This window comes from Cetorhinus maximus, chromosome 14, assembly GCF_964194155.1.
Source record: "Cetorhinus maximus chromosome 14, sCetMax3.hap1.1, whole genome shotgun sequence".
Classification (NCBI taxonomy): Eukaryota; Metazoa; Chordata; class Chondrichthyes; order Lamniformes; family Cetorhinidae; genus Cetorhinus; species Cetorhinus maximus.
Window position 1 is genome coordinate 15,820,212 of NC_135892.1, and position 26,785 is coordinate 15,846,996.

The 26,785-nt window shown below is 44.5% G+C and overlaps 1 protein-coding gene across 8 annotated transcripts in view; it reads left to right on the plus strand.

The window, feature by feature from the left end:
• Positions 1-26,785, plus strand: part of utrn (utrophin) — a 630,893-nt gene that overhangs the window by 523,054 nt on the left and 81,054 nt on the right. For all 8 annotated transcript variants that reach the window (XM_078556557.1, XM_078556553.1, XM_078556558.1 and 5 more), the window contains 4 exons: positions 1,802-1,887; positions 15,901-16,058; positions 17,718-17,884; positions 19,545-19,656. In XM_078556557.1, the coding sequence (XP_078412683.1) occupies positions 1,802-1,887; positions 15,901-16,058; positions 17,718-17,884; positions 19,545-19,656 (523 nt within the window). The remainder of the gene's footprint in view (positions 1-1,801; positions 1,888-15,900; positions 16,059-17,717; positions 17,885-19,544; positions 19,657-26,785) is intronic.

Sequence of the window (26,785 nt, forward strand, 5' to 3'; positions counted from 1 at the left end):
CAGGGGTCTCTAGTTTTGGCCATCCCAACCTTTTTTTTGTGGGAAAATGTTTACTCTGAACCCCTCAAGTCTCCCCATTGAATACCTCCCACTGCTCTGATACTGATCTACCTTCAAGTAGCTGTTTCCAATCCACTTTTGCTATGCCACTCAGCTTAGTAATGTTGGCCTTGCCTCAATTTAGAACTTCAACTCCTGTTTTATCTTTGTCCTTTTCCATAATTATGTTGAAATTAACTGATCACTGCCACCAAAATGCCCTCCTACTGTCACTCCTTCCACCTGCCCAGCTTCATTTCCTAAAACTAACTTCAGAGCTGAGCCCTCCCTTGTTTGACTTGCTACAGACTGGCCAAAAATGTTTTCTTGAATGCACCTTAAGTATTCTGTTCCCTCCATTCCTTTCACACTAAAACTATCCCAGTTAATGTTGGGGTAGTTAAATTCCCCTGCTATTACTGCCCCACTGTTTTTGCACTTCTCAGGTTTGCCTACTTATTTGCCTTCTATCTCCCTCTGGCTGTTCAGGGGTCTACAATACACTGCCAATAGTGTGACTGGCCCTTCTTCGTTCCTAAACTCAATCCGTATGGTCTCAGTTGATGAGCCTTCTAACATATCATCCCTCCTCTCAGCTGTAATTGCTTTACGAACCAATTTGCCACCCTTCTCCCTTTTTATCTCCTTCCTATCTCGTCTGAAAATCCTGTAACCAGGAATGTTGAGTTGTCTTTCCTGTCCCTCTTTAAGTCCTGTTTCTGTAGTAGTTATGATATCAAACTGCCACGTTTCTATCTGTGCCCTCAGCTCATCTGCTTTATTTGCTAGACTTAGGATGGTTCTGTTATTATTGCTAAATTCATTATTGTTTCGTATAGTTTAATTGGCTAGGGCAGCAATTTCTTCATTCTTTCCTTTGAAAATAAATGTGTGGCCTGTTTACTGGTATCTAATGTTGCTTTTTACTCACCCCATTTACTGATCCATTTGCATTGCTTGTGCTCCTTAGTTGTTTAGAATGGTCACACTATTCTTAGCTATGTAAATCCTGCCACTATCAACATCCTGGGGGTTACCATTGACCAGAAACTGAACTGGACTAGCCATATAAATACTGTGGCTACAAGAGCAGGTCAGAGGCTCGGAATCATGCGACAAATAACTCATCTTCTGACTCCTCAAAGCCTGTCCACTATCTTCAAGGCACAAGTCAGGAGTGTGATGGAATACTCCCCACTTGCCTGGATAAGTGTAGCTCCCACAACACTCAGGATTGACACCGTCCAGGACAAAGCAGTCCGCTTGATTCGCACCCCATCCACAATCATTCACTCCCACCACCACCTACGCACAGTAGCAGTGTGTACCATCTACAAGATGCATTGCAGGAATTCACCAAGGCTCCTTCGACAGCACCTTCCAAACCCACGACCACTACCATCTAGAAGGACAAGGGCAGCAGATAGATGGGAACAACACCACCTGGAAGCTCCCCTTCAAGTCACTCACCATCCTGACTTGGAAATATATCGCCATTCCTTCACTGTCACTGGGTCAAAATCCTGGAACTCCCTTCCTAACAGCACTGTGGGTGTACCTACACCACATGGCCTGCAGCGGTTCAAGAAGTCAGCTCACCATCACCTTCTCAAGGTCAACTAGGGATGGGAAATAAATACTGGCCCAGACAGCTAAGCCCACATCCTGTGAATGAATAAAAAAATAAATAAATCAAAGTAGTCCTGTACTGTATTCAAATAAGTAAAGCCAATCTGTGACCTTATGCAAATTTCTTTTCCAGGGGTAGGAGTGGAAGAATCAGAGTGCTGTCTTTGAAAATTGGCTTGATGTGCCTATCCAAGGGTCACCTGGAAGAAAAATACAAGTGTAAGTAACGACTTGGTCACTGCAGATAGGAGTATATATACTGACTCAGTCACTGCTGATACAATTGCAAGTAGCAACTTGGTCCCTGCAAATCCTTCAGAGTACATTCCTGGTATTTTGAACATGGATGATGTTGTTGCTTCCTATAAACTGAACATCACCAGTCACGTGAATAACTGCTGTTGTTAGCAATAACTTTTTTAATCATTGGAATGTTTGGAAAAATATTAAAACTCTTTACCTTTGCGACAGCAGGTAAGTGAAGGTAATGTTTTCACCCCTGTTTGTTAGTCTGTACTCTGTAAACAACATACCTCAAAAACCATTGGATGGAATTAAGTGAAACTTGGTAGAAAGGGTATGGCCCAAGGAAGAACTGAGTAGTTTTTGGCGAAGATACAGACCCAGATCCTGTTTTTTTTAAAAAGATCCATGCACATTGGGAGATGGGGAAAATTGACTTTTTTTTTGGAAGTTGTTGATTGTTTTAGAATTTTGGGGATTGTCTCTGTCACTGTGGTGGAATTTGTCACATGGGAGCAGAGTTTTCAGAGCAGGTTGTTGGATGTGACGCCTCCTCAGTGAGGTGGAAGCTCTGAGTAACAAGATTTCCTTTTTCAGCTTTGTATTTACAGATCATCAACTAGGCAGGGAAAAACCTCAGGGAAAGGCTGCATAATTGTAATAATGTTGAGTTAACACAGCGTGGCGGAGGTACGCACTCTACTGAGCCCTCTCTTCATTTTTTTATTCGTCCATGGGATGTGAGCGTTGCTAGCAAGGTTAGCATTTATTGCCCATTAGTAATTGCCCTTGAAGGTGGTGGTGAGCTACTTTCTTGAATTGCTGCAGTCTATGTAGTGTAGTTACGCCCATAGTGTTGTTTGAAATGGAATTCCAGGATTTTGACCCAGTGCCAAGGGGGCTAGTGTGTCACTTGGGGACACTTGCAGTTGGTGGTGTTCCCATGCACCTGCTGTTGTTATTCTCTTTGATGATAAGGTCATGAGTTTGCCGTGATCCTGTCAAAGGAGCCTTTGAGAGTTGCTGTGGTGTATCTTGTTGATGGTAAACACTGCAGCAACGGTGGTGGGGGGAGTGGGTGAATGTTTAAGAATGCATTAGCTAGTGATTCAGGTGCCAATAAAGCGGGCAGCTTAGTCTTGGTTGGTGTCTAGCTTAATATGCAGTAGCATTACAAGGAGCCTTGTCCTCACTACTTGCAAAGTGCCATTTGAGTTGTTAAACGTACTGTTGATCTTGCAATGCAAAGAGAATAATCAAAGCTGTTGCTGATGTTACCAAGAGCATCTCAGGAAATAATAACACTGTTCCTATACTTGATTCTTAAAACACAAGGGTGATGCCAAAGGTTGAGCTCAACACAACTTATTAAAATTAAGAAATAGATGTGTACTTTACCTTAATTTTTGTGAGGTTTATCAAGCTGGGTATCATTAACTTCTTCCATCCCTGGCCTCTCAAATATAATCAGCAATGATCGTCCGCAGGCCAGCAACAGAATGGACAGATGTACACATCTCCAGTAATAAATCTCTGCCCCAGTCAAAGAAGAGCAACAACTTGCATTTATGCTTTGTTGTAACGTGGTTAATATGACTTGGTTGACCAAAGTGTCCTCTTCAGCTACCTCTCTTCTGTCCTACTGCTTTCCCTTAACTGGTTCACATCAGAGAATCTCCAGTAATGGCTTTTACATCAAAAGATTTACAGTCCAGAAGGAGGCTATTCAGCCCACTGTGTGTGTGCCAGGACATTTCTTCCCACCCCAGCACAGTTATGTCTGGAGACCACCAATGACTCCCAGCAACACCATCTGAAGGCATAACATAAGATTTCACAAGTGCACCTGACAACATGCAGCAGTACCTCACTATCCACCTATATGAACATATGAACAAAGAGCAGGTGTAGGCCATTCAGCCCCGCAAGCCTGCTCTGCCATTTAATAAGATCATGGCTGATCTGATAGTAACCTCAAATCTGCATCCCACCTACCCATGATAATCTATCACCGCCCCACCTTGCTTACCAAGATTGTATCCAGCTCTGCCTTAAAAATATTCAAAGACTCTGCTTCCACCACCACCTCAGGAAGAGAGTTGCAAAGACTCATGACCCTCTGAGTGAAAAAAATTTCACCTCATCTCCATTTCAAATGGGCGACCCCTTATTTTTAAACAGTGACCCCTAGTTCTAGATTCTTCCACAAGAGGAAACAACCTCTCCACATCCACCCTGTCAAGACCTCTCAGTATCTTATATGTTTCAATCAAGTCACCTCTTACTCTTCTAAACTCCAGCGGATACAATCCTAGTCTGTCCAACCTTTCCTCATAAGACAACCCACCCATTCCAGGCATCAGTCTGGTAAACCTTCTCTGAACTGCTTCCAAAGCATTTACATCCTTCCTTAATAAGGTGGCCAATACTGTACACAGTACTCCAGATGTGGCCCTGTACAACTGAAGCATAACCTCCCTACTTTTGTATTCAATTCCCCACAATAAATGATAACATTCTATTAGCTTTCCTAATTACTTGCTATACTTGCATACTAGCCTTTTGTGATTCATGCACTAGGACACCCAGATCCCTCTGTACCTCAGAGCTCTGCAATCTCTCACCATTTAGATAATATGCTTCTTTTTTATTCTTCCTGCCATAATGGACAATTTCACATTTTCCCACATTGTATTCCATTTGCCAGATCTTTGCCCATTCATTTAACCTATCTATATCATTTTATAGCCTCCTTATACCCTCTTCACAACTTACTTTCCTACGTATCTTTGTGTCATCAGCAAACTTGGCAACCATCCCTTCAATCCCTTCATTCAAGTCATTTATATAAATTGTAAACAGTTGAGGTCCCAGCACTGATCCTTGTGGCACACTACTCGTTAAATCTTGTCAACCTGAAAAAGACCCATTTGTGCCTACTCTCTGCTCCCTGTTAGCCAACGAATTGTCTATCCATGCCAATATGTTACCCCCTACACCATGGACTTTTATTTTCTGCAATAACCTTTGATGTGGCACTTTATCAAATACCTTCTGGAAATCTAAATACCGGCTCCCCTTTATCCACAGCACGTGTTACTTCCTTAAAGAAATCCAACAAGTTGGTTAAACACAATTTCCCTTTCAAAAACCATGTTGACTCTGCCTGATGACTTTAAGCTCATCCAAGTGCCCTGCTATAACTTCTTTAATAATAGCTTCTAACATTATCCCTATGACAGATGTTAAGCCAACTGGCAGGTAGTTTCTGGCTTTCTGCTCCCTCCCTTTTTGAATAATGGAGTCATATTTGCTATCTTCCAATCTAATGGGACCTCCCCCGAATATAGGGAGTTTTGGAAAATTGAAACCAATGCATCAACTATCTCGCTGGATACTTCTTTTAAGACCATAGGATGAAGTCCATCAGGACCCGGACTCTTATCAGCCCGCAGCTCCAACATTTTACTCAGTACCACTTCTATGGTGACTAATTTCCCTGACTTACTTCCCCACTTCCTTGTCCTGATTTATAGCTGCTTTTGGGATGTTACATATATCCTCTATAGTGAAAACTGATGCAAAATACCTGTTCAATTCATCTGCCGTCTCCTCGTTTTCCATTATCAATTCTCCAGACTCACTCTCTATAGGACCAATGCTCACTTTGTTAACTCTTTTTAAAATATTTATAAAAACTCTTACTATCTGTTTTTATATTTCTGGCTAGCTTCCTTTCATACTCAAATTTTTCCCTCCTTATTAGTCTTTTAGTCATTCTTTGCCGTTCCTTATATTGTGTCCAATCCTCTGACCTTCCACCTGTCTTTGCACAATTATATGCTTTTTCTTTAATTTTGATACTAACTTTAACCTTTCTAGTTAACCACGGATGGCATGTCCATCCCTTGGACTTTTTCTTACTCGTTGGAATGTATCTATTCTGTGCATTCTGAAATATCCCTTTAAATATTAGCCACTGCATCTCTATTGACCTATTCCTTAACCTAATTTTCCAATTCACTTTAGCCAGCTCAGCTCTCATGTGCTCATAATTGCCCTTATTTAAGTTTAACAACTTAGTCTCAGACCCACTCCTCTCTCCCTTAAACTGAATGTAAAATTCAATCATATTATGATTGCTGCTACCTAGGGGCACATTCACTATGAGATCGTTGATTACTCCCATCTCATTGCACAATGCCAGGTATAGTATAGCCTGCTCTCTGGTTGGCTCCAGAATATGCTGTTCCAAGAAACTATCCCGAAAACATTCAATGTACTCCTCATCTCGGCTATCTTTGCCAATCTGACTTTTCCAGCCTATGGGCAGAATTTTACGTTCCGCGGTCAGGTGTGGGCCTGATCCAATCGGGCGTAAAATAGCGTGTGATCCCGCAATATTTCCGTCGGCGCGTGCGCACGAGAGTCGGCAGTGTGCCCGCCAACAATTAAGAGACCTATTAAGGCCATTAGAGTTTCAATTAGTGGTGATTTTTTGCTGCCCGTGCAACGTTACAGTTGGCCGGCGGGCGAATCGGTCAGGTGGCTTTCAGATTTTTAAGGAAACCTCATCCAAGGGCGGGATGATTTAATAATTTTATTCAATTGTATATTTTACTTTTGTTTTTATATATTTTGTTAACCGTACTGCCAGCTGCTAGAGTATTTTGAATCTTAGGAATAGAATAAACCTTAGTCACTTACCAGATGTTCAACAAATAACTAGCTTCTTCTCCTGTAGCAGAGTACGACCACTTCCTGAAGGCTGAGAAAGTTAGAAAGCAAATGAACACCTCTTTCCCTTCCTTCCCTAACTCCCTTAATTACCCAGCTCCCAGCACTCTATTCTAAGTCGCACTTCTTCAGTAAACCTTACCGAAAGCTCCACTTTTCTCCTATGCACCGAATTCCCACTTTGAACCAAATTCCCAAATATACTCACTCGGTCTCTGTCTCACTCAGGCTGAAGTCTCCTCTCACTGTGCACCTCTTGATCTTGCATGGGCTCTATGTTGTCAAACTGATTTTCCAACATCCACTCCAAGATAAGCTGCAAATTTCCCTGATTGAACATTGGGAAGACTGAAACCATTGTCATTATCACCTGCCACAAATTTTGTATGCTAACAACTGACTGCGTCCCCCTCCCCTGCCACTTTCTGAGACTGAACCAGATTGTTCGCAACCTTGGTACCCTATTTTTTGAGTTGAGATTTTGACCCCGTTTCATCTCCATTTCCAAAACCTCCTATTTCTACCTCTGGAACATCACCTATCTCAATCCCTGCTTCAAATCACCTGCTGCTGCCTTCATCAATGCTTCTGTTTATGCAACTCAACTATTCCAATGTTCTCCTGGCCAGCTTCCTACCTTCCGCCCTCCCTAAATGTGAGGGCTTCTGCTGCCCATATTCTAACCACTGCCAAGTTCCATTAACCTGTTGCTTCGCTTACTCACTTTGGCTCCCAACCAGCACTTTAATTTAAAAATTCCGCATCTACATGTTTAAATCCTCCCATGGCCTTACCCCCTCTTTACCTCTGTAATTTCCTCCAACCCTACACCCTCAGATCTCATTGTTCCTGAAACACTGGCCTCTTGTCCATCCCTCACTCTCTTCACCCTACCTTGTTGGCCATGCTTTCAGCTCACTAGGCCTAAAGCTATGGAATTCCTTCCATTAACTTTTTTGCCTTGTTACATCAACCGGCATCGACCTAGGCAGCAGAAATTACAATGACAAACCCAGCCCTGTGGACCTTGCAAAGTCGTCCTTACTAACATCTGGGGGCTTGTGCCAAAATTGGGGGAGCTGTCTCACAAGACTAGTCAAGCAACAGCCTGACATAGTCATACTCTCAGAATCATACCTTACAGATAGAAACATAGAAACTAGGAGCAGGAGTAGGCCATTCGGCCCTTCGAGCCTGCTGCGCCATTCATTATGATCATGGCTGATCATCCAACTCAACAGCCTGCTCCCGCTTTCTCCCCATACCCTTTGACCCCTTTCACCCTAAGAGCTATATCTATCTCCTTCTTGAAAACATACAATGTTTTGATCTCAACTACTTTCTGTAGTAACGAATTCCACAGGCTCACCACTCTCTGGGTGAAGAAATTTCTCCTCATCTCAGTCCTAAATGGTCTACCCCATATCCTCAGACTGTGACCCCTGGTTCTGGACTCCCCTGCCATCAGGAACATCCTTCCTGCATCTACCCTATCTAGCCCTGTTAGAATTTTATAGGTTCCTATGAGATCCCCCCTCATTCTCCTGAACTCCAGCGAATATAATCCTAACCGACGTAATCTCTCCTCATATGTCAGTCCCGCCATCCCAGGAATCAGTCGGGTAAACCTTCGCTGCACTTCCTCTACAGCAAGTACATCCTTCCTCAGATAAGGAGACCAAAACTGCACACAGTATTCCAGGTCCGGTCTCACCAAGGTCCTGTACAATTGCAGCAAGACATTCCTGTTCCTGTACTCGAATCTTCTGGCTATGAAGGCCAACATACTATTTGCCTTCTTTACCGCCTGCTACACCTGCATGCTTACCTTCAGCGACTGATGTACAAGGACACCCAGGTCTCGTTGCACATTCCCCTCTCTCAATTTATAGCCATTCAGATAATAATCTGCCTTCCTGTTTTTGCTACCAAAATGGATAACCTCACATTTATCCACATTATACTGCATCTGCCATGCATTTGTCCCAGCTTGTCCAAATCACACTGAAGCATCTCTGCATCCTCCTCACAGCTCACCCTCCCACCCAGCTTTGTGTCATCTGCAAATTTGGAGATATTACATTTAATTCCCTCATCTAAATCATTAATATATATTTTGAATAACTGGGGTCCTAACATTGATCCCTGTGGTACTGCACTAGTTACTGCCTGCCATTCGGAAAAAGACCCGTTTATTCCTAGTCTTTGTTTCCAGTCTGCCAACCAGTTTTCTATGCATCTCAATACACTACCCCCAATTCCATGCGCTTTAATTTTACACGCCAATCTCTTATGTGGGACTTTGTCGAAAGCCTTCTGAAAGTCTACTAGTTACATCCTCTCAAAATTCCAGTAGATTTGTCAAGCATGATTCCCCTTTCATAAATCCATGCTAACTCTGTCCGATTCTGCCACTGTTTTCCATGTGCTCAGCTATTAAATCTTTTATAATGGACTCTAGAATTTTCCCCACTACCGACGTCAGGCTGACTGGTCTATAATTCCCTGTTTTCTCTCTGCCTCCCTTTTTAAATAGTGGGGTTACATTAGCTACCCTCCAATCAGTAGGAACTGTTCCAGAGTCAATAGAATCTCGGAAGATGACCACCAATGCATCCACTATTTCTAGGGCCACTTCCTTAAATACTCTGGGATGTAGATTATCAGGCCCCGGGGATTTATTGGCCTTCAATCCCATCAATTTCTCCAACACCATTTCCCTACTAATACTGATTTCTTTCAGTTCCTCCCTCTCACTAAACCCTGTGTTCCCCAACATTTCTGGTATGTTATTTATGTCCTCCTTTGTAAAGACAGAACCAAAGTATGTATTTACTTGGTCAGCCATTTCTTTGTTCCCCATTATAAATTCCTGTTTCCGACTGTAAGGGACCTACATTTGTCTTCACCAACTTGATTCTATTCACATACCTATAGAAACTTTTACAGTCAGTTTTTATGTTCCCTGCAAGCTTACTCTCATACTCTATTTTCCTCTTTTTAATCAATCCCTTGGTCCTTCTTTGCTGAATTCTAAACTGCTCCCAATCCTCAGGACTGTTGTTTTTTCTGGCCAATTTGTATGCCTCTTCCTTGCACCTAATACTATCTCTAATTTTCCTTGTAAGCCATGGTTTGGCCACCTTTCCTGTTTTACTTTTGCGCCAGACAGGAATAAACAATTGTTGCAGTTCACCCATGCGCTCTTTGAATGTTTTCCATTGCCTATCCACTGTCATCCCTTTAAGTAACGTTTCCCAATCCATCATAGCCAACTCACCCCTCATACCATCGTAGTTTCCTTTATTAAGATTCAGGACCCAAGTCTCAGAATGAACTATGTCGCTCTCCATCTTGATGAAGAATTCTATCATATTATGGTTGCTCATCCCCAAGGGGCTTCGCACAACTAGATTGCCAATTATTCCTTTCTAATTACACAATACCCAGTGGAGAATGGCCTGTTCTCTCGTTGGTTCCTCAATGTATTGGTCCAGAAAAGCATCCAGTATACACTCCAGGAATTCCTCCTCTACGGTATTGTTACTAATTTGATTTGCCCGATCTATATGCATATTAAAGTCACCCATAATTACAGATGTTCCTTTATTATATGCGTCTCTAATTTCCTGTTTAATGCCATTCCCAACATCACCATCCCAGATCATGTCCCAGACATCACCATCCCTGGGTATGTGCTGTCCCACTGGCAGGACAGACCCAGCAGAGGTGACGGCACAGTGGTATACAGTTGGGAAGGAGTTGCCCTGGAAGTCTTCTATATCGACTCATGGTCTCATGGCATCAGGCCAAACATGGGCAAGGAAGCATCCTGCTGATTACCACATACCGCCCTCCCTCAGCTGATGAATTTGTATGCCTCTTCCTTGCACCTAATACTAGTGCTCCTCCATGTTGAACACCACTTGGAGGAAGTACTGATGTTGGCAAGGGCACAGAATATACTCTAGGTAGGGAACTTCAATGTCCATCACCAAGAGTGGCTTGGTAGCACCACCTCAGACCGAGCTTGTCGAGTCCTAAAGGACATTGCTAGACTGGGTCAGCGGCAGATGGTGAGGGAACCAACAAGAGAGAAAAACATACTTGACCTGATCCTCACCAACCTGCCTGCTGCAGCATTGGACCACTGCACAGTCCTTGTGGAGACGAAGCCCTGTCTTCACATTGAGGATACCCTCCATCGTGTTGTGTACCACCGTGCTTTTTAAAAATTAATTCATGGGATGTGGGCGTCGCTGGCTAGGCCAGCATTTATTGCCCATCCCTAATTGCCTTGCTCAGAGGGCATTTTTTTTTTAAAGAGTCAACCATTGCTGTGGGTCTGGAGTCACATGTAGGCCAGACCAGGTAAGGATGGCAGATTTCCTTCCCTAAAGGACATTAGTGAACCAGATGGGTTTTTACTACAATCGACAATTTCATGGTCATCATGAGACTTTTAATTCCAGATATTTACTGAATTCAAATTCCACCATCTGCCGTCTACCCTGGGTCTCTGGAACACTCGTCCAGTGACAATACCACTACGCCACCGCCTCCCTTAAATGGGGTAGATTTCGAAAAGATCTAGCAACTCAAGACTGGGCATCCATGAAGTGCCTTGGGCCATCAGCAGCAGCAGATTTGTACTTAACCACAATCAGTAACCTCATGGCCTGGCATATCCCCCAGTCCACCATTACCATCAAGCCAGGGGTTCAACCCTGGTTCAATGAATAGTGCAGGAGGGCCTGCCAGGAGCAGCACCAGGTATACCTAAAAATAAGGTGTCAACCTGGTGAAGCTACAGGATAGGACACCTTGTGTACCAAACAGCATAAGCAGCAAGTGATAGTCAGAGCTAAGTGATTCCAGAATCAACGGCTCAGATCTAAGCTCTGCAGTCCTGGCACATCCAGTCGTGAATGGTGGTGGACAATTAAACAACTCGCTGGAGGAGGAGGCTGCACAAACATCCCCATTCTCAATGACGGAGGAGCCCAGCACAGCAGTACAAAAGATAAGGCTGAAGCATTCATAACAGTTTTCAGCCAGAAGTGCCAAGTGGATGATCCATCTCAGCCGTCTCCAGAGTTCCCCAGCATCACAGATGCCAGTCTTCAGCCAATTCGATTCATTCCACGTAATATCAAGAAATGGCTGAAGGCACTGGATACTGCAAAGGCTATGGGCTCTGACAATATTCCTGCAATAGTATTGAAGACTTGTGCTCCAGAACTTGCTGCGCCCCTAGCCCAGCTGTTCTAGTACACCTACAATATTGCATCGACCTGGCAATGTGGAAAATTACCCAGGTATGTCCTGTACATAAAATCCAACCCGGCCAATTACCACCCCATCAGTCTCCTCATCATCATCAGTAAAGTGATGGAAGGGGTCATTAACAGTGCTATCAAGTGACACTACTTGGCAATAACCTGCTTACTGATGCTCAGTTTGTATTCCACCAGGGTCACTCAGCTTCTGACCTCATTACAGCCTTGGTTCAAACATGGACAAAAGAGCTGAACTCCTGAGGTGAGGTGAGAGTGACTGCCTTTGACACCAAGGCAGCATTTGACCGAGTGTGGCATCAAGGAGACCTAGAAAAACTGGAGTCGATGGGGATCAGGGAGAAAACACTCTGCTGGTTGGAGCCACACATAGCACAAAGAAAGATGGTTGTGGTTGTCGTAGGTCAATCATCTCAATTCTAGGATGACATTTCAGGAGTTCCTCAGGATAGTGTCCTTGACCCAACCATCTTAGCTGTTTCATCAGTGACCTCCTTCCATCATAAGGTCAGAAGTGGGGTTGGTCGCTGATGATTGCACAATGTTCAGCACCATTCGTGACTCCTCAGACACAAGCAGCTCATGTCCAAGACCTGGACAGTATTCAGGCTTGACACGTGGCAAGTGACATTTGTGCCACACAGGTGCCAGGCAATGACCATCTCCAACAAGAGAGAATCTAACCATTGTCCCTTAACATTCAGTGGTGTTACCATCACTGAATCCCCCACTAAAAACATCCTGGGGTTACCATTGATTAGGATGTGAACTGGACTAGCCATATAAATAGTGCGGATACAAGAGCAGGCCAGAGGCTAGGATTCCTTCGGCGAGTAACTCACCTGACTCCTCAAAGCCTGTCCAACATCTACAAGGCTGAAGTCAGGAGCGTGATGGAATACTCTCTGTTTGCTTAGATAAGTGCAGTTCCAACAGCACTTGAGAAGCTTGACACCATTCAGGGCAAAGCAGCCATTTGATTGGCACCCCATCCACAAACATTCAATCCCTATACAACCGATGCACAGTAGCAGCAGTGTGTATCACCATTCTGACTTGGAAATATATCGCCGTTCCTTCACTGTCGCTGGGCCAAAATCCTGGAACACTGACAGCACTGTGGGTGTACCTACACCACATGGACTGCAGAGGTTCAAGAAGGTAGCTCACCACCACCTTCTCAAGGGCAGTTGAGATGGGCAATAAATACTGACCTAGCCAGTGACGCCCATATCCCGTAAATGAATAAAAAATCCTTTCTCCTGCTTTATAACCCTGCTTAAGATCTATCTCTTTGACCAAGCTTTTAGTCGCCCAATTAATATCCCCTTCTTTGTCTTGGTGTCAATTTTTGCCTGATTACACACTTGTAAAATTCCATGGGATAGTTTACTATGCTTTAGGAGCTATATAAATGTAAGTTGTTCTCATTTTGAAAAGACATTTCAGAGTATGCTACAGTGCAGAGAAGAAACAACATAAGTACAGAGTGGGAGGAACAGGTGGGGGGTGGTGGTTAAGGGCATGGAAGTGTGCTTGTGGACAGGGTGAAAACAGGGCAAGCCTTTTGAAATTCAAGGCCAGCTACTATTTCACCAGGCTGGCATCGCCACTTCCAATATGCACCAATCTTGTTTCCCAGCTGAATGAAATTGACATTGTGATAAGGTTTCTGTTACGAGGTTTCACCGGTACTGAAGCATCTCTTGAAACATATTTGGACAGAGTCATTGCTTGAACCTGCTCCTTATATGGAGAAGTGAAACTCTTTCGAGTTATCAACAGTCACAGATTGCAACTCTTTCGAGTACAATCACAGTTCTTGCTTTCCGGGAGTGGGACATGAACCCACAACCCTCTGAATCAAAGGCGAGGGTGCTATGAACTGAGCCACAGCTGACACCTCCTTATGGAGAAGTGAAGGTGAACATGTGCTCTCAGTGACTATTAGGATCATAAGGAGATTAGGATCTAATTTCCTGTTTCCTTTAGCTGTGCCCTCTTCACCAGTTATTATGTCAAAGTGCTGAACAAAATAATTGCTGACAGAACAGAGGATTTAAAGAATGGAACATGGCACCCTAAAATTCCAGTAATTCTGTGTATTGTAATAAAGTTTTTTTTACAAATTAAAGCAAAGTTTAATGATGAATGTGTATATCCAAGGGGCAGAATTTAACCCAAGCAATGCGGGATCTTTCCCGCTGGCTGCAGAGCCGGCAAGAGCCCCTCTCACCTTCTTTAGGGAAGGCTGCTGTATTAAATGCCAGTCAGGCACTTAAGTGGCCAGTGGTGGGCCTTCTCCAGGACCATGGACCCCAGAGGTAGGAATCCTGCCATCCTGAGAGCTGCCGACCATTCTGGCATCTCTTGTTTGCAGGCAGTACCGCCGGAGGAGCGGTGGTAGATGCCAGCAATGCATCCACCAGAGGCCCAGCATCAGTTAGGGTCCCAGGCCACAGGTGAGTGAGGGTGGGATGGAGTTGGTGAGCGAGGGGGTCGGAGACAAGAACAGGGGGGTGGCTGTCAGTGGGTCCCTACCTTTCCTGATGCCAGGTCCCTTGGTCAGGCACTGAGTGCCTGATAACAAGGGTCCCTCCCTGGGAGGCCACAAGCAAACTCGCCAGGGTCTGCTTTTCGGGCACCCCACGAGGCGCCTGCCCCACCCGCTGCTGGTATTCAACCAGTGGCTGCTGGCTGAGGCCTTAAGTTAGCATTATTGCACGCTTAAGGGCCTCACTTGGTTTTGGGATGGGAGGGCCATCCACAAGCAAATTAATACATCTGGCTGTCAAGAAATTCTGTATGATGATGGTAGACTCTGTACATTGATGTAAATAAAGTGTCAATTTATGCATCAAGTGAGGAAAAATAACTTCCTTATTTGGTGTGTGAGTAATTCTTATAGAAGAGATAAGAAACTTGATTTTAAAAAACGATTGCCTTTTGTACTATTCTGTATGACCATTGTATGGCCTTTTAAAAGTTATACTCACCTTCGGTTTTAATTTAAGGACAAAGTGTGTTACATTATAATGCAGAGCATGCTGTCGCTCCTTGTCTAACCTTAGGACAGTACCTATGGGTTTTAAAAATATAGTTAAAGATGTGCTTCTTAAGTTACTACTGAAATGTTTTATATCTATCTACTGTTTATATTAACTAACCTAACAGCGGTTGGGGGAGTTCTATATTTGCTTGTGTAACGTTTTCTGTGGTGTTTGTTATGGATGAATGTATTTCATAATCTGATCAATGTTTATTAATTTGGTCCTGTTGGCACAATTTGTGAATTTGTTTTTCTTTGTTATTCTGCTTGTGATGGCCTGAATTCTGAAGTTAACCATGTAGGGGATCAGTGGGAACCAGTCACCATGCAACTTCAGAGCACAATAGTAAGCTGCTCACTATATTTGTTATAAACTACCTCATGGGCACAGACAGATTATGAAGGTGGATTGAAAACAATTGTTTTATAATTACAAGCTGAACTCATGACCTAAGATTCGATTTAGTTAGCAAGCTCCTCATCACAACAGCATTTCACACATGTGGCAACACCGTGAGAAAGATCCCTTGCATTTAAAAGGATGCACATATAAGCAAAAAGTATAATGGCGAAGAGGACAAAGAAAGATTAGAGCAGTTTAAGCTTTACAATCAAGAAAGAAATTGTTGAAAGGATTTCCTCAGAGAAGCATACAATATACAATACTAAATTTTATCTGAACAAACACGTTCTTTTTTTCAAAGTAGATCACAAGTGTAGAATCGGAGATCAAAAAATAATGAATTTATACCAGGTATCCGTGTAAGTTTCTTTACTGAGAAAGAAATGTTTAACACCATCTACAAAGCAAGGTAATCGGGATAAATACATTGGATGTATTGAGTTCTCAACTGCCTCTCTTAAGATTAGCAATATCAGTGTTTTTCTTATTGATAACTTTTGCAGATCTTTTCAGACAAGTAGCTGAACCCATTGATCTGTGTGACCAACGAAACCTGAGCCTTTTGCTTCATGATGCAGTCCAGATCCCTCGGCAGCTTGGGGAAGTGGCTTCATTCGGAGGCAGCAACATTGAACCAAGTGTCCGCAGTTGCTTCCAACATGTAAGTGTGCTCTACTCCAGTTCCTAAAGACAAGGGCGCACAACAAAAGGCTGTCTTCAATCCAACACTAATTAAGTTGGATAACGTCAATCAGACTGACCTAAGGATAGTTCATAGAGTAATGCCACTTTGCAAAGTTGAGACCAAAGCACATTAATGAAGCAGAGTATGTATCTGTCTCAAAACAAAAACAGAAACAGAAATACCTGGAAAAACTCAGCAGGTCTGGCAGCATCGGCGGAGAAGAGCACAGTTGACGTTTCGAGTCCTCATGACCCCCCCCCCCCACCCAATTCTGCTGGGGGGTCATGAGGACTCGAAACGTCAACTGTGCTCTTCTCCGCCGATGCTGCCAGACCTGCTGAGTTTTTCCAGGTATTTCTGTTTCTGTTTTTGTTATGGATTTCCAGCATCCGCAGTTTTCTGCTTTTATCTATGTATCTGTCTGTCATACCTGACCTGGGAATGTTTGATGCTGACACTGGTAACCTTAAATAGGTGGTGACCCATTCCTCACTATTGACATCTCTCAATTTGACGAGTGTTAAGAATGCTTCACAAGATCTAACAGAGACTGCAAGTAAGCTACAGACATATCCTATTTGTATGAAGGGATTAGAATTCTTTAAAGAACCTTTTTTAAGAAGTGAAGCCACGTTACTTTTTGTATAACCATTCCACATTCATCTTATTTTCTTATTTTTTCACATTCAATCAATCCACAACTCTGTTCAAACATTGTTGTTGCACTTACGTGGGAGCATTTATTGAATGGAACTTTCTTATACTGCAGTTTTCAACAACAAATGTGTCTGTAAGATTTCAAATTGATCTGTTAGCTGAATCACATTGTCAGTCGACCCCTCCTTTTATTGCACCTCCAGTCGGCTGCCTTCGTGTCTTTGTGTCAATTATTTAAGCGCAGTCTATCTCCCTACATTTATACATTAACAGATTTATTCAGCTCTACATCATTGGAAAAGTGGGTTATGGTTTAAACTTATATTTACGTAAGAGCTTCTCTGAGAAACATCTTCCCCTTCACGTAAAATTACTTTTTGAAATACATTGACATAACTCAGCAAACGCAGTAGCCAATATGTGTGCATCATTATCTCACAGCTAGCAACTAAATAATTGACTGGTAAATGTGTTTTTTTCCTGAATGTTGTTGGTTGAGGGCAAAATGTTGGCATGAGCACTCAGACACTGCTTGCTATTTTTCAGGAACAATAGGATCTTTAATGTCTCATCTGAAAAGGGGATCTATTCTTGGTTTAATATCTGAGAGGACACCTGCAACAATGCAGCACTCCTTCAGTATTGCCCCTCCAAAAGTGCAGCATTCCCTCAGGACTACCTTTCCAAACTGTAGCACTCCCTCATGACTGTTCCTCTGGTAGTGTGGCACTCTAGATTCTCTGCTCATGTTTTGGATTGAACCCGCAACCTTCAGTTCCAGAGGCCAAGTGTGCCACCACTAATCCAAGGCTAACATCTGTATAAAATAGTTAATACTTAAACATTTTAATTATACCAATCCAGTAAAAACAATGTTTGAAAGCCCAATATGAATGTATTAGATAGTAAATCATTGAGGATAGCAGACAATAAACTTTGCCTAAATGTTGATGCAGCTAGTCTTTCATTTTTCCCCAGGGCCAGAACACACCAGAGATTGATGCTAAACGGTTTGTAGAGTGGATGAGACTGGAGCCTCAGTCCATGGTCTGGCTGCCTGTTCTGCACCGTGTGGCAGCTGCCGAAACTGCAAAACATCAAGCAAAGTGTAACATCTGCAAAGAGTGTCCGATCGTAGGCTTCAGGTAAGACATGCAACCTAGCCGGGAGTTAAGTGATATTGGGGGAGAATTTTTGTTAATTTAGAAACTTCTAAATTCAGCAAATAATGCAACAGAAGTAATTAAAAGTCCTAAGAAATTCATGGATCATAGAAGTAATCTGCATCTTAATTTTTGGGAGAGGTGAGTACTGCAGGTTTGACATTTTGTTCCTAGACCCATCGAGCACAACTGCTCTGGATCAAAACCAGGTTGTGACTGGGCTTCTGTCTGCCTCTCTAGTTTGTAATTATTGAAAATGTACAGAAGCACCTTCAATCAGAAAGTGCATATTCTATGAAAGTGGTTCCACATGGTGTTGCAAGATGATCGACAAGGCTTCTTGTCCATAATTCTCACCCAACTAAATTCCAGATTTTGGAGAGGATTTCCTTAAGGGAATTTGCACCTTTTTGATGAACTTTTCTCCTATAATTCGAAGCTTGATGGTCTTGGAAAAGAGCCTCCATTGTTTAATATCATTTAGTTTAATATTAATTGTTGTTCCATTATGACTGACATCAGTTTTATCATTGTCAAATATGTTGGCTCCTGCAGTCTCTTGAGGCCAGTCTGGTACTGCTGGCTTCCCATCTATTCAGGATCTATGCCTCCAAATATATCTCTGTTTTACCATCTCTTCAATCTTTCTTATTCCCAATGCACCATCTGTCTATGCATGTTCAATGTGTGGCTCAGAAAAGTGATTCCTCTCATCCCTTGAACTGCCAAATTACATTTGTACAAATTATATTTGTAATAGAATTATGAAAGCTGCAGTTCTATCTCAGTTTATCTACTGCCTTGAAAATTGTGGCCTAGCCTGTAATTGACAGTGAAGTTCTTGTGTTGATCTTGTTGCCCATGCTGTTTACATGTAGATTTCTCCTCTTAAACGGTTTGATGCATTGTTTGACATTGCCTTGGACATCTCCAAAGATTTGAACAGAATCTGTTATTTTTACCACGATGTGGGCTTCCAACAAAACCCTAATCATGACTATTTTCCCTTCATATATCTATTTGTGCTTTAACTAACGGCTCATTCTCGGAGTTTGCCATAAAGTCAGGAATTTCCAAGCTTCTGCCCTCTCTGCTGCTCCGTTTCATCATATTAATGACCTCCGTTCTATATCCAATTCTAGGCACTCATATGTTGATAATTCCACTCTGCATTGATCAAGTTTCTTTAATTTGTGCACCCTTGGTGAACATAACCTCCATCCTTTGTGCAGTGGCTACATCATTACATTTTATTTTTTTGCACTCTTTCTCTACCTGTAGAACTTCCCTTCTTCCTGAGCCCAAAATGCAACATCCTGCTCATTTGTTGCCCTCTTTACAGTCTCACACGTTACAACCACTGCAGTCCACTATTCAAATTCATCTTTACAAGCACATCAAAATTGTGGCCCTCTTTGCATCTGTTTGTCCTCCCTACAATTTTCTGTTTTTTGAAATACAAACTTGTGTAATTTAACCATTTAACTTTTTTCCCCTTCAATAGATAGGAAGATCTAAACTAAAATAGAAGATGGAAGAGAAAATAAAGTCAAAACCCTTTAATCACCTAATTGTGGAGAAGAATTGAATTTCATACAAAACTTGCTTGACATTTCTTTTTCTCCTTGCTCTTCCTTCCCAGGTACCGCAGCCTCAAACACTTCAACTATGACATCTGCCAAAGCTGTTTCTTTTCAGGGCGCACAGCAAAGGGACACAAGTTACATTACCCAATGGTGGAGTATTGCACTCCGGTGAGTAATATATATTCCATATTATACAATTGTTCTAATCTGTGTGGATAAATCACTGTGAGAGACTTGGGGATTCAGATACAGTAACCTTTAAAAGTAAAACGCATGGATAAAATGTTCCTATACCGTAGTACCCCTATGAAATTACCAACACTTAAGTATAATAAAGGCATCTGGCGGTGCTTATTGAGTGCCAGAGGTGGATGAACTTGGTGTCATTCCAGATGCAGTCTTTTGTGCACCCAAATTTACAGCACAAGATTCAGGAGCAACAGCTTTTCTTAAGTCCTTCAGTTTTCTGACTCATGCTGGGAATTGCCAGAAACACAAGCTAACTTCTAATATTTCACCCAAGTGCCCATTCCTCAAGTGTGACCTGCACAGTAGATTTCAGTTGGCTATTCGATTATGAGAATGAGGGGCAACACAATAATTCACTTAAGCAAGCCATAAATAAATGAGTGGAATGGGCAGACAGGTGGCAGATGCAACTTAATTCGTCTAAGCGTGAAGTTAACTATACCTCTGGAAAGCAGCTAAACGGTGTAGCTCAACAGAGAGATCTAGGAGATTTAAATACATAATTCCCTGAAATTTGAAACAGTTTGATCAGTAAGGGGCATGCGAGGAGACAGGAGATTACGCTGAAGTGAGACGGCGACCGAATGAGTAGTGAATTATGTTCGCATGAGAATTTGGTGCATGGGGGAAAGAGGTGTGGTTTACATAGGAATTATTCTAAGTTAATTAAGAAAGTAATTAAATTAAGTTAACTAAATAACATAAGTAACAATGGCAGGACAAGTGTTATGTTGCAGCTGTGGAATGTGGGAGCGTTTGGTTGCCAAGGCAATCCATGACAAACACGTCTGCAGAAAGGGTAAGCAGCTAGAAGAATTCTGGATCAGGATTATTGATCTGGAAGCCGAACTTGATACACTGCGCAACATAAAAGAGAGGGAGAAATACCATGGTCTACCTGGACTTTAGCAAGGCTTTTGATAAGGCCCCGCATTGGAGACTGATAACGAAGGTAAGAGCCCATGGGATCCAAGGCAATTTGGCAAATTGGATCCAGAATTGGCTAAATAGCAGGAAGCAGAGGGTGATGGTCGAGGGGTGTTTTTGCAACTGGATGCCTGTGTCCAGTGGGATTCCACAGGGATCAGTGTTGGGTCGCTTGCTGTTTGTGGTATATATAAACGATTTAGACTTGAATGTAGGAGGGTTGATCAGTCAGTTCGCGGATGACACAAAAATTGGTGTGGTGGTAAATAATGAGGAGGATAGCCTTGGATTACAGGAGGATATAGACGGGCTGGTCAGATAGGCTGATCAGTGGCAAATGGAATTTAATTCGGATAAGTGTGAGGTGATGCAGTTGGGCAGGACAAACAAGGCACGGGAATACACGATGAATGGTAGAACCCTGGGAAGTACCAAGGATCAGAGGGACCTTGGTGTGCATGCCCACTGGTCCCTTAAGGTAGCGAGTCAGGTGGTTAAGAAGGCATATGGGATACTTGCCTTTATTAGCCGAGGCATAGAATATAAGAGCAGGGAGGTTATGCTGGAACTGTATAAAACACTGGTTAGGCCACAGCTAGAGAATTGTGTGCAGTTCTGGAATCCGCGTTATAGGAAGGATGTGATTGCACTAGAGAGAGTGCAGAGGAGATTTACCAGGATGTTGCCTGGGCTGGAGAGTTTTAGTAATGAGGAGAGACTGGATAGACTGGAGTTATTTTCCCTGGAGCAGAGGAGATTGAGGGAGGACATGACTGATGTATATAAAATTATGAGGGCCATAGATAGGGTAGACAGGAAGGAACTTTTCCCCTTGGTGGAAGGATCGATAACCAGGGGACATAGATTTAAGGTAAGGGGCAGGAGGTTTAGAGCGGATGTGAGGAAGAAGTATTTTCACCCATAGGGTGGTTGGAATCTGGAACTCACTGCCTGAAAGGGTGGTAGAGGCAGAAACCCTCATAACATTTAAGAAATATTTGGATGTGCACTTGTGATGCCATGGCATACAAGGCTATGGGCCTAGTGCTGGAAAATGGGATTAGAATAGTTAGGTACTTGTTTAACTGGCGCAGACTTGATGGGCCGAAGGGCCTTTGTCTGTGCTGTAGACCTCTATGAATCTATGACTATGACCTGAACACTTTGTTCTAAAAGACCTCTGGACAAGGTATCTGGAGACACCTGTTAGAATAGGGTCGCCTGTTTTGGTCAGTGGTGAGGGACAGAGGGATGTGACCATGAATGAGGGCAGGTAAAGAGACTGAGCAGACAGTAGTGGAGGAGCCCCAGACTTTGCAATTGCAATTGAGGTGCTTACAAGCTGCTTGGACGAAAGCGAGATCTGCAAGCTGGATGAGCAGGCTGGCCATGGCACCATGGTACAGGAAGGTGTTCAAGAGGGAGGAGCAAACAGGAATGTAGTGGTAGTAAGGGGCAGTATAGTGAGGGATATTGACACTGTTTTCTGTAGCAAACAGCGAGAGCCCAGAGGGCTGTGTTGCCTGCCCCGTGCCAGGGTTCGGGACATCTGCTCAGGGCTGGAGAGGAACTTGGAGGGGGGGGATCCAGTTGTCATGATCCACGTAGGTATCAACGACATAGGTAGAACAAGGAAAGAGGTTCTGCATAGTCAGTATGAGGAGCTAGGTACCAAATTAAGAAGCAGAACCTCAAAGATGATAATCTCTAGATTATTATCTGAGCCATGTACAAATTGGCATATGGCAAATAAAATTAGAGAGATTAATGCGTGGTTCAAAGTCTGGCATGGGAGAAGTGGGTTCCCGTTTGTGGGGTACTGGCACCAGTACTGGGAAAAGTGGGGGCTGTACTGTTGGGACAGTCTACACCTGAACCATGTTGGGACGAGTGTTCTTGCAAATCGCATAACGGGAAGTAGAAAGGGTTTTAAACAAAATAATGGGGGCAGGGGATCAAATGTGAGGAGGTATGGTATATCATCGAGTAGAGGCAAGGCAAGAAAGAAAGGTATTAATGTGGGAAATGATAAACAGACCATGACAGAAAGGGAGAGAGAGTACATGTCTAAGAGCAAACCAACAGATAAGGCTAGAGGTTACAAAAGTAATGAAAGGACAAAACTTAAGGCTCTGTATCTGAATGCACGTAGTATTCGAAACAAAACAGATGAACTGATAGTGCCAATAGAGATAAATAAGTACGATCCAATAGCCATTGCAGAGACATGGGGTGAAATCGTCCCAGATTTGCACTAAATTCAGTAGTGGCTGGAAAAAAGGACATTTTACCCGCTTGCCGCAATGGCGGCTTTTCACGCAGTATCACCCCAATCCCACCCCATTAATCACGCATTCCTGGGAAACTTGCTGTTTCACTGATGGGCGGCCTCCGATTTGTCCGTCACACCATTCATCTCACCGCTTCCTCATGCTGGGTGCCATATTTAAAGTGCATCTGTACACACATCTCACGGTGCTTCCAGCTCAGGACTGCTGCACAGAAGACATGGCCCTGAAAGGCAGGATGACTGCAGCCCCCTGATTCAGTGACGCATCCCTGGAATGCCTTTTGGATGCTGTGGAGGCCTGCTGTGATGTCCTCTACCCCCGCTCTGGGTGAAGGCCAGCAAACAAGGTCACCAGTCTTGCATGGGAGGCGGTGGCTGCAGTGGTCCGTGTCAACGCCCTGCAAAAGAGAGCAGCCACCCAGTGCAGAAAACGGATGAATGATCTCCTATGTTCTGCCAGGGTAATTCATTCTTCTCATAACTCCCAACTCTCTCACTCACAAACCCACCACACACCCACAGGAATCTCACACCTCAAGGGACAACACCACTAACTCTCTCACACACCCTCACATCTCCATCCGGCTCATATCCTCTGGAGCTCAATCCTCATTCCGTTCATGGCTCCGCTCACCACACAAACATTCTACACAGTGTCATGTGTCCTACTCACACTCTCTCCATCTGTTTTCAAGCAGGAGAAGCTGGCTCACATCAGCAGGGAGAGGTCCCAGGGCAGGGGGTGACATTAGGCCCCTCACTCACTTTGAGGAGCATTCCATCATGCTAACTGGTGAGGGCATTTACCATGCCTGTGGCGATGATGGGGTCTGCGGCAAACACCCACGTGAGGATCCTGCACCACTTTATCACTCTCTCAATGCAACTGTGAGTGCTTGCTCTCCTGCTTTTAACTGTGCTGCCATGCACTAATCATCTCTACTTTGCTTCACTGGGAGCTCTGCCAAGCGACCAACACCCTTAGCCTGCCAGTCCCTCAGCTCCACCTAGGTCCTCAGCTCCAGCCAAGGGGACACCTCCTTCATGGAAGAGCTGGAAATAAGCAGCCTGGAAGACCCGTCATAGCGCTTACCCCCACCCTGCACCAGCGCAGAGACACACACCTCGATGGGACTTGGATGTCGAGCCTAGAGCAGGCTCGGGTTCACAATCTGATGGTCACTGCATGAACACATGTCTGCAGCAGGAGGAGGCAGGTTCAGCCGAGCTCTCCGGCACTCAGAGGACTGCTGGGAACAGGCATCTGTGAGATTCGAGTCAGATGCCGAGCCTCTGGATTTGGCTTTCCAACTCATCCTGGAGAGTCAGCAGAAGGCGGGGGAACATCACGCAGAGCTGTTGGAAGCCCTCAAAAGTGGCACATGAGTCTGAGGCGTGCATCTGCCTGCTCTCCACTGAAGTAGTACCCACATCTGTGCGAAAGGAGGTCTCCATGGGAAGGATGGAGGATGCCATGGAGACCCTCTGGAATATAGCTGTGGGTGAGTTCCTACAGTGGTTACGTGAGAGGGAAACGGGCACCTTGACATCCCTCCTGGTGCTTTTTTTAAATTCATTCGTGGGATGTGAGCGTCGTTGGCTAGGCCAGCATTTATTGCCCATCCCTAATTGCCCTTGTTCAGAGGGCATTTTTAAGAGTCAACCACATTTCTGTGGGTCTGTAGTCACATGCAGACCAGATGAGGACAGCAGATTTCCTTCCCTAAAGGACGTTAGTGAACCAGATGTGTTTTTTATGACAACAATGGTTCATGGTCATCGTTAGACTTTTAATTCCAGATATTTATTGAATTCAAATTCCACCATCTGCCGTGGTAGGATTCTAACCCAGGACAACGGAACATTACCCTGGATCTCTGGATTACCAGTCCAATGACAATACCACTACGCCACCGCCTCCTTCCCCTCAAGGGGTCTGGCCGGAGCCCTCAGGCACCCGAATGGAGGAGGAGCGACAGCTGGACACCCCTGGATCATCCACTGAGGAATCTGAGGTTGTCCTCTCCCTCCGAGTCTCCTTTGCTTGTGGCCCCTCAACCTCGTCCTCTGTTATCGCAGAGGGAGCAATTGGCCCATAGGAGGACAGCCAAAGCAAGCTGGGGTCCTCAAGGCCTCGGCTCTCCAGAGGACCCATGATGAAGTCATCAGAGGCAACAGGGCCAACCATTGCACAGGCTGTCTCCACCCCTGCTGCGGATGTCAGGGCAGCATTTATAAGTAGTAGGCTTTGAAAAGTTAAGACATTCTGATCACAGGTGGTTGCACGGGTGAACTCATTTTGTCACTTTATAATCTGAAAACATATTCACTTCCACTGAATAATGTGTAATGGCGTCTTCAGCTTCATTTACAGGCATTGCGAGTCCTTCCCCCTGCACCCCCTCACCTCCTCCCCACCAGCAGTTCAGCTGCACACAGCCGGCCTACCAGTGATTCTGGAGGGAGAATGTATGTGTGGCAGGTCCTCCTGGAGCCTCATGTGAGCCCTTTCCCATGCATGTGGATCCTTGCCCCCAACGCACTCATCTCAATGTCCTGAACATTTTCAATGCTGCCTGCTGGGGTTCTCTTTCAGTTGTCCATCTGAGCTGAGCTGCATCTCCACCCACCCACTGATCACACTCCCAAGCGGCACTTGTTCCCACTCAGCATGAGGCTCCTTTGATTTTTGATTTTGCAAAATATCACTGGTGAAGTATGTCTTTAGCACCCTTGTACTTTCCCCTCCCCCAGCCACCCATGTCCTTACCCCCCATCACTGTTTACCCTCCTGGCATCACCTTCCACCTCCCCACCATCATCTAGCAGCCAGAACCCTTTTCTTTCCGGGATGTCCAGGTGAATGTGCCTTCCCCGAGAATCCCACCCCCATCCACAATGACCTCCCTGGCCTCCTCCTTCCCACCACCAGGGTCCGTGTCTATCTCTGAGTGTTCACCAACCACTCTCGCTGTCGCTTCTACCGCTACTGTCGCACCCTCACCCTACCGGCTCATTCTGCCCCCTCTCATTCTCACCATTCCCTCCTACCACACCCACCCTCATTTCACTCCCAGGAGGCAGTCATCGACTCCACAGACCCCTCCCTTGCACATTCACCGGGACATTCTCCTCCACCCCCCCGCCCCAAAATTAATTCCACCACCCTTACTCCTTCCTCTCCTGGACTCCTTCCCCCTGTGAATTCCTGCCTCCCCCAGACTCCTTCCCATCTTTGAACTCCTCCTCTCATGCCTTCCTCCCCACTTAAACCTATCTCCCCCGTTATACCCTCCCCCCATACTCCCACCCCCCCCCGACCTCACCACTGCCGACACCTTTGTTTCCCCTCTCCCAACCTCACCCCACCTCCCGACACCTTCATCCCCCCAACACCCCATCCATGGCCCCCGGTACACCTTCCTCTCCCAGTTAAACCTCCTTTTCTATCATTCTCCCCCACCCCCCCACCCACCCCCGAACCCTGTAAGGCTCCAGCAACTTCTGCTCCTTGGATGTCCGTGACGTGAGCAAGGCTCTTGCTGAAAGTCCTGACTTATGCACGTCACACTCATCAAGATGTGTTCTGCACCAGTGTGTTTTCCCACCGATGTGGGTGGTAAATTTGACGTGCTTATAATGATATGCAGATGTATTAAAATGAAGTTCCCGACGTCCAGTGGCAGAAAAGGTGGCCTGCCATTGATGGGCAGAGCCGACAATTGCAAACTGGTTTTCACGACGTCATGAAACCAATTTTTTGGCTTCCCGTCATATTGTTCGCTCATGCCCACCATGATGCCTGACACCTATGGGCACAGAAAATTCCAC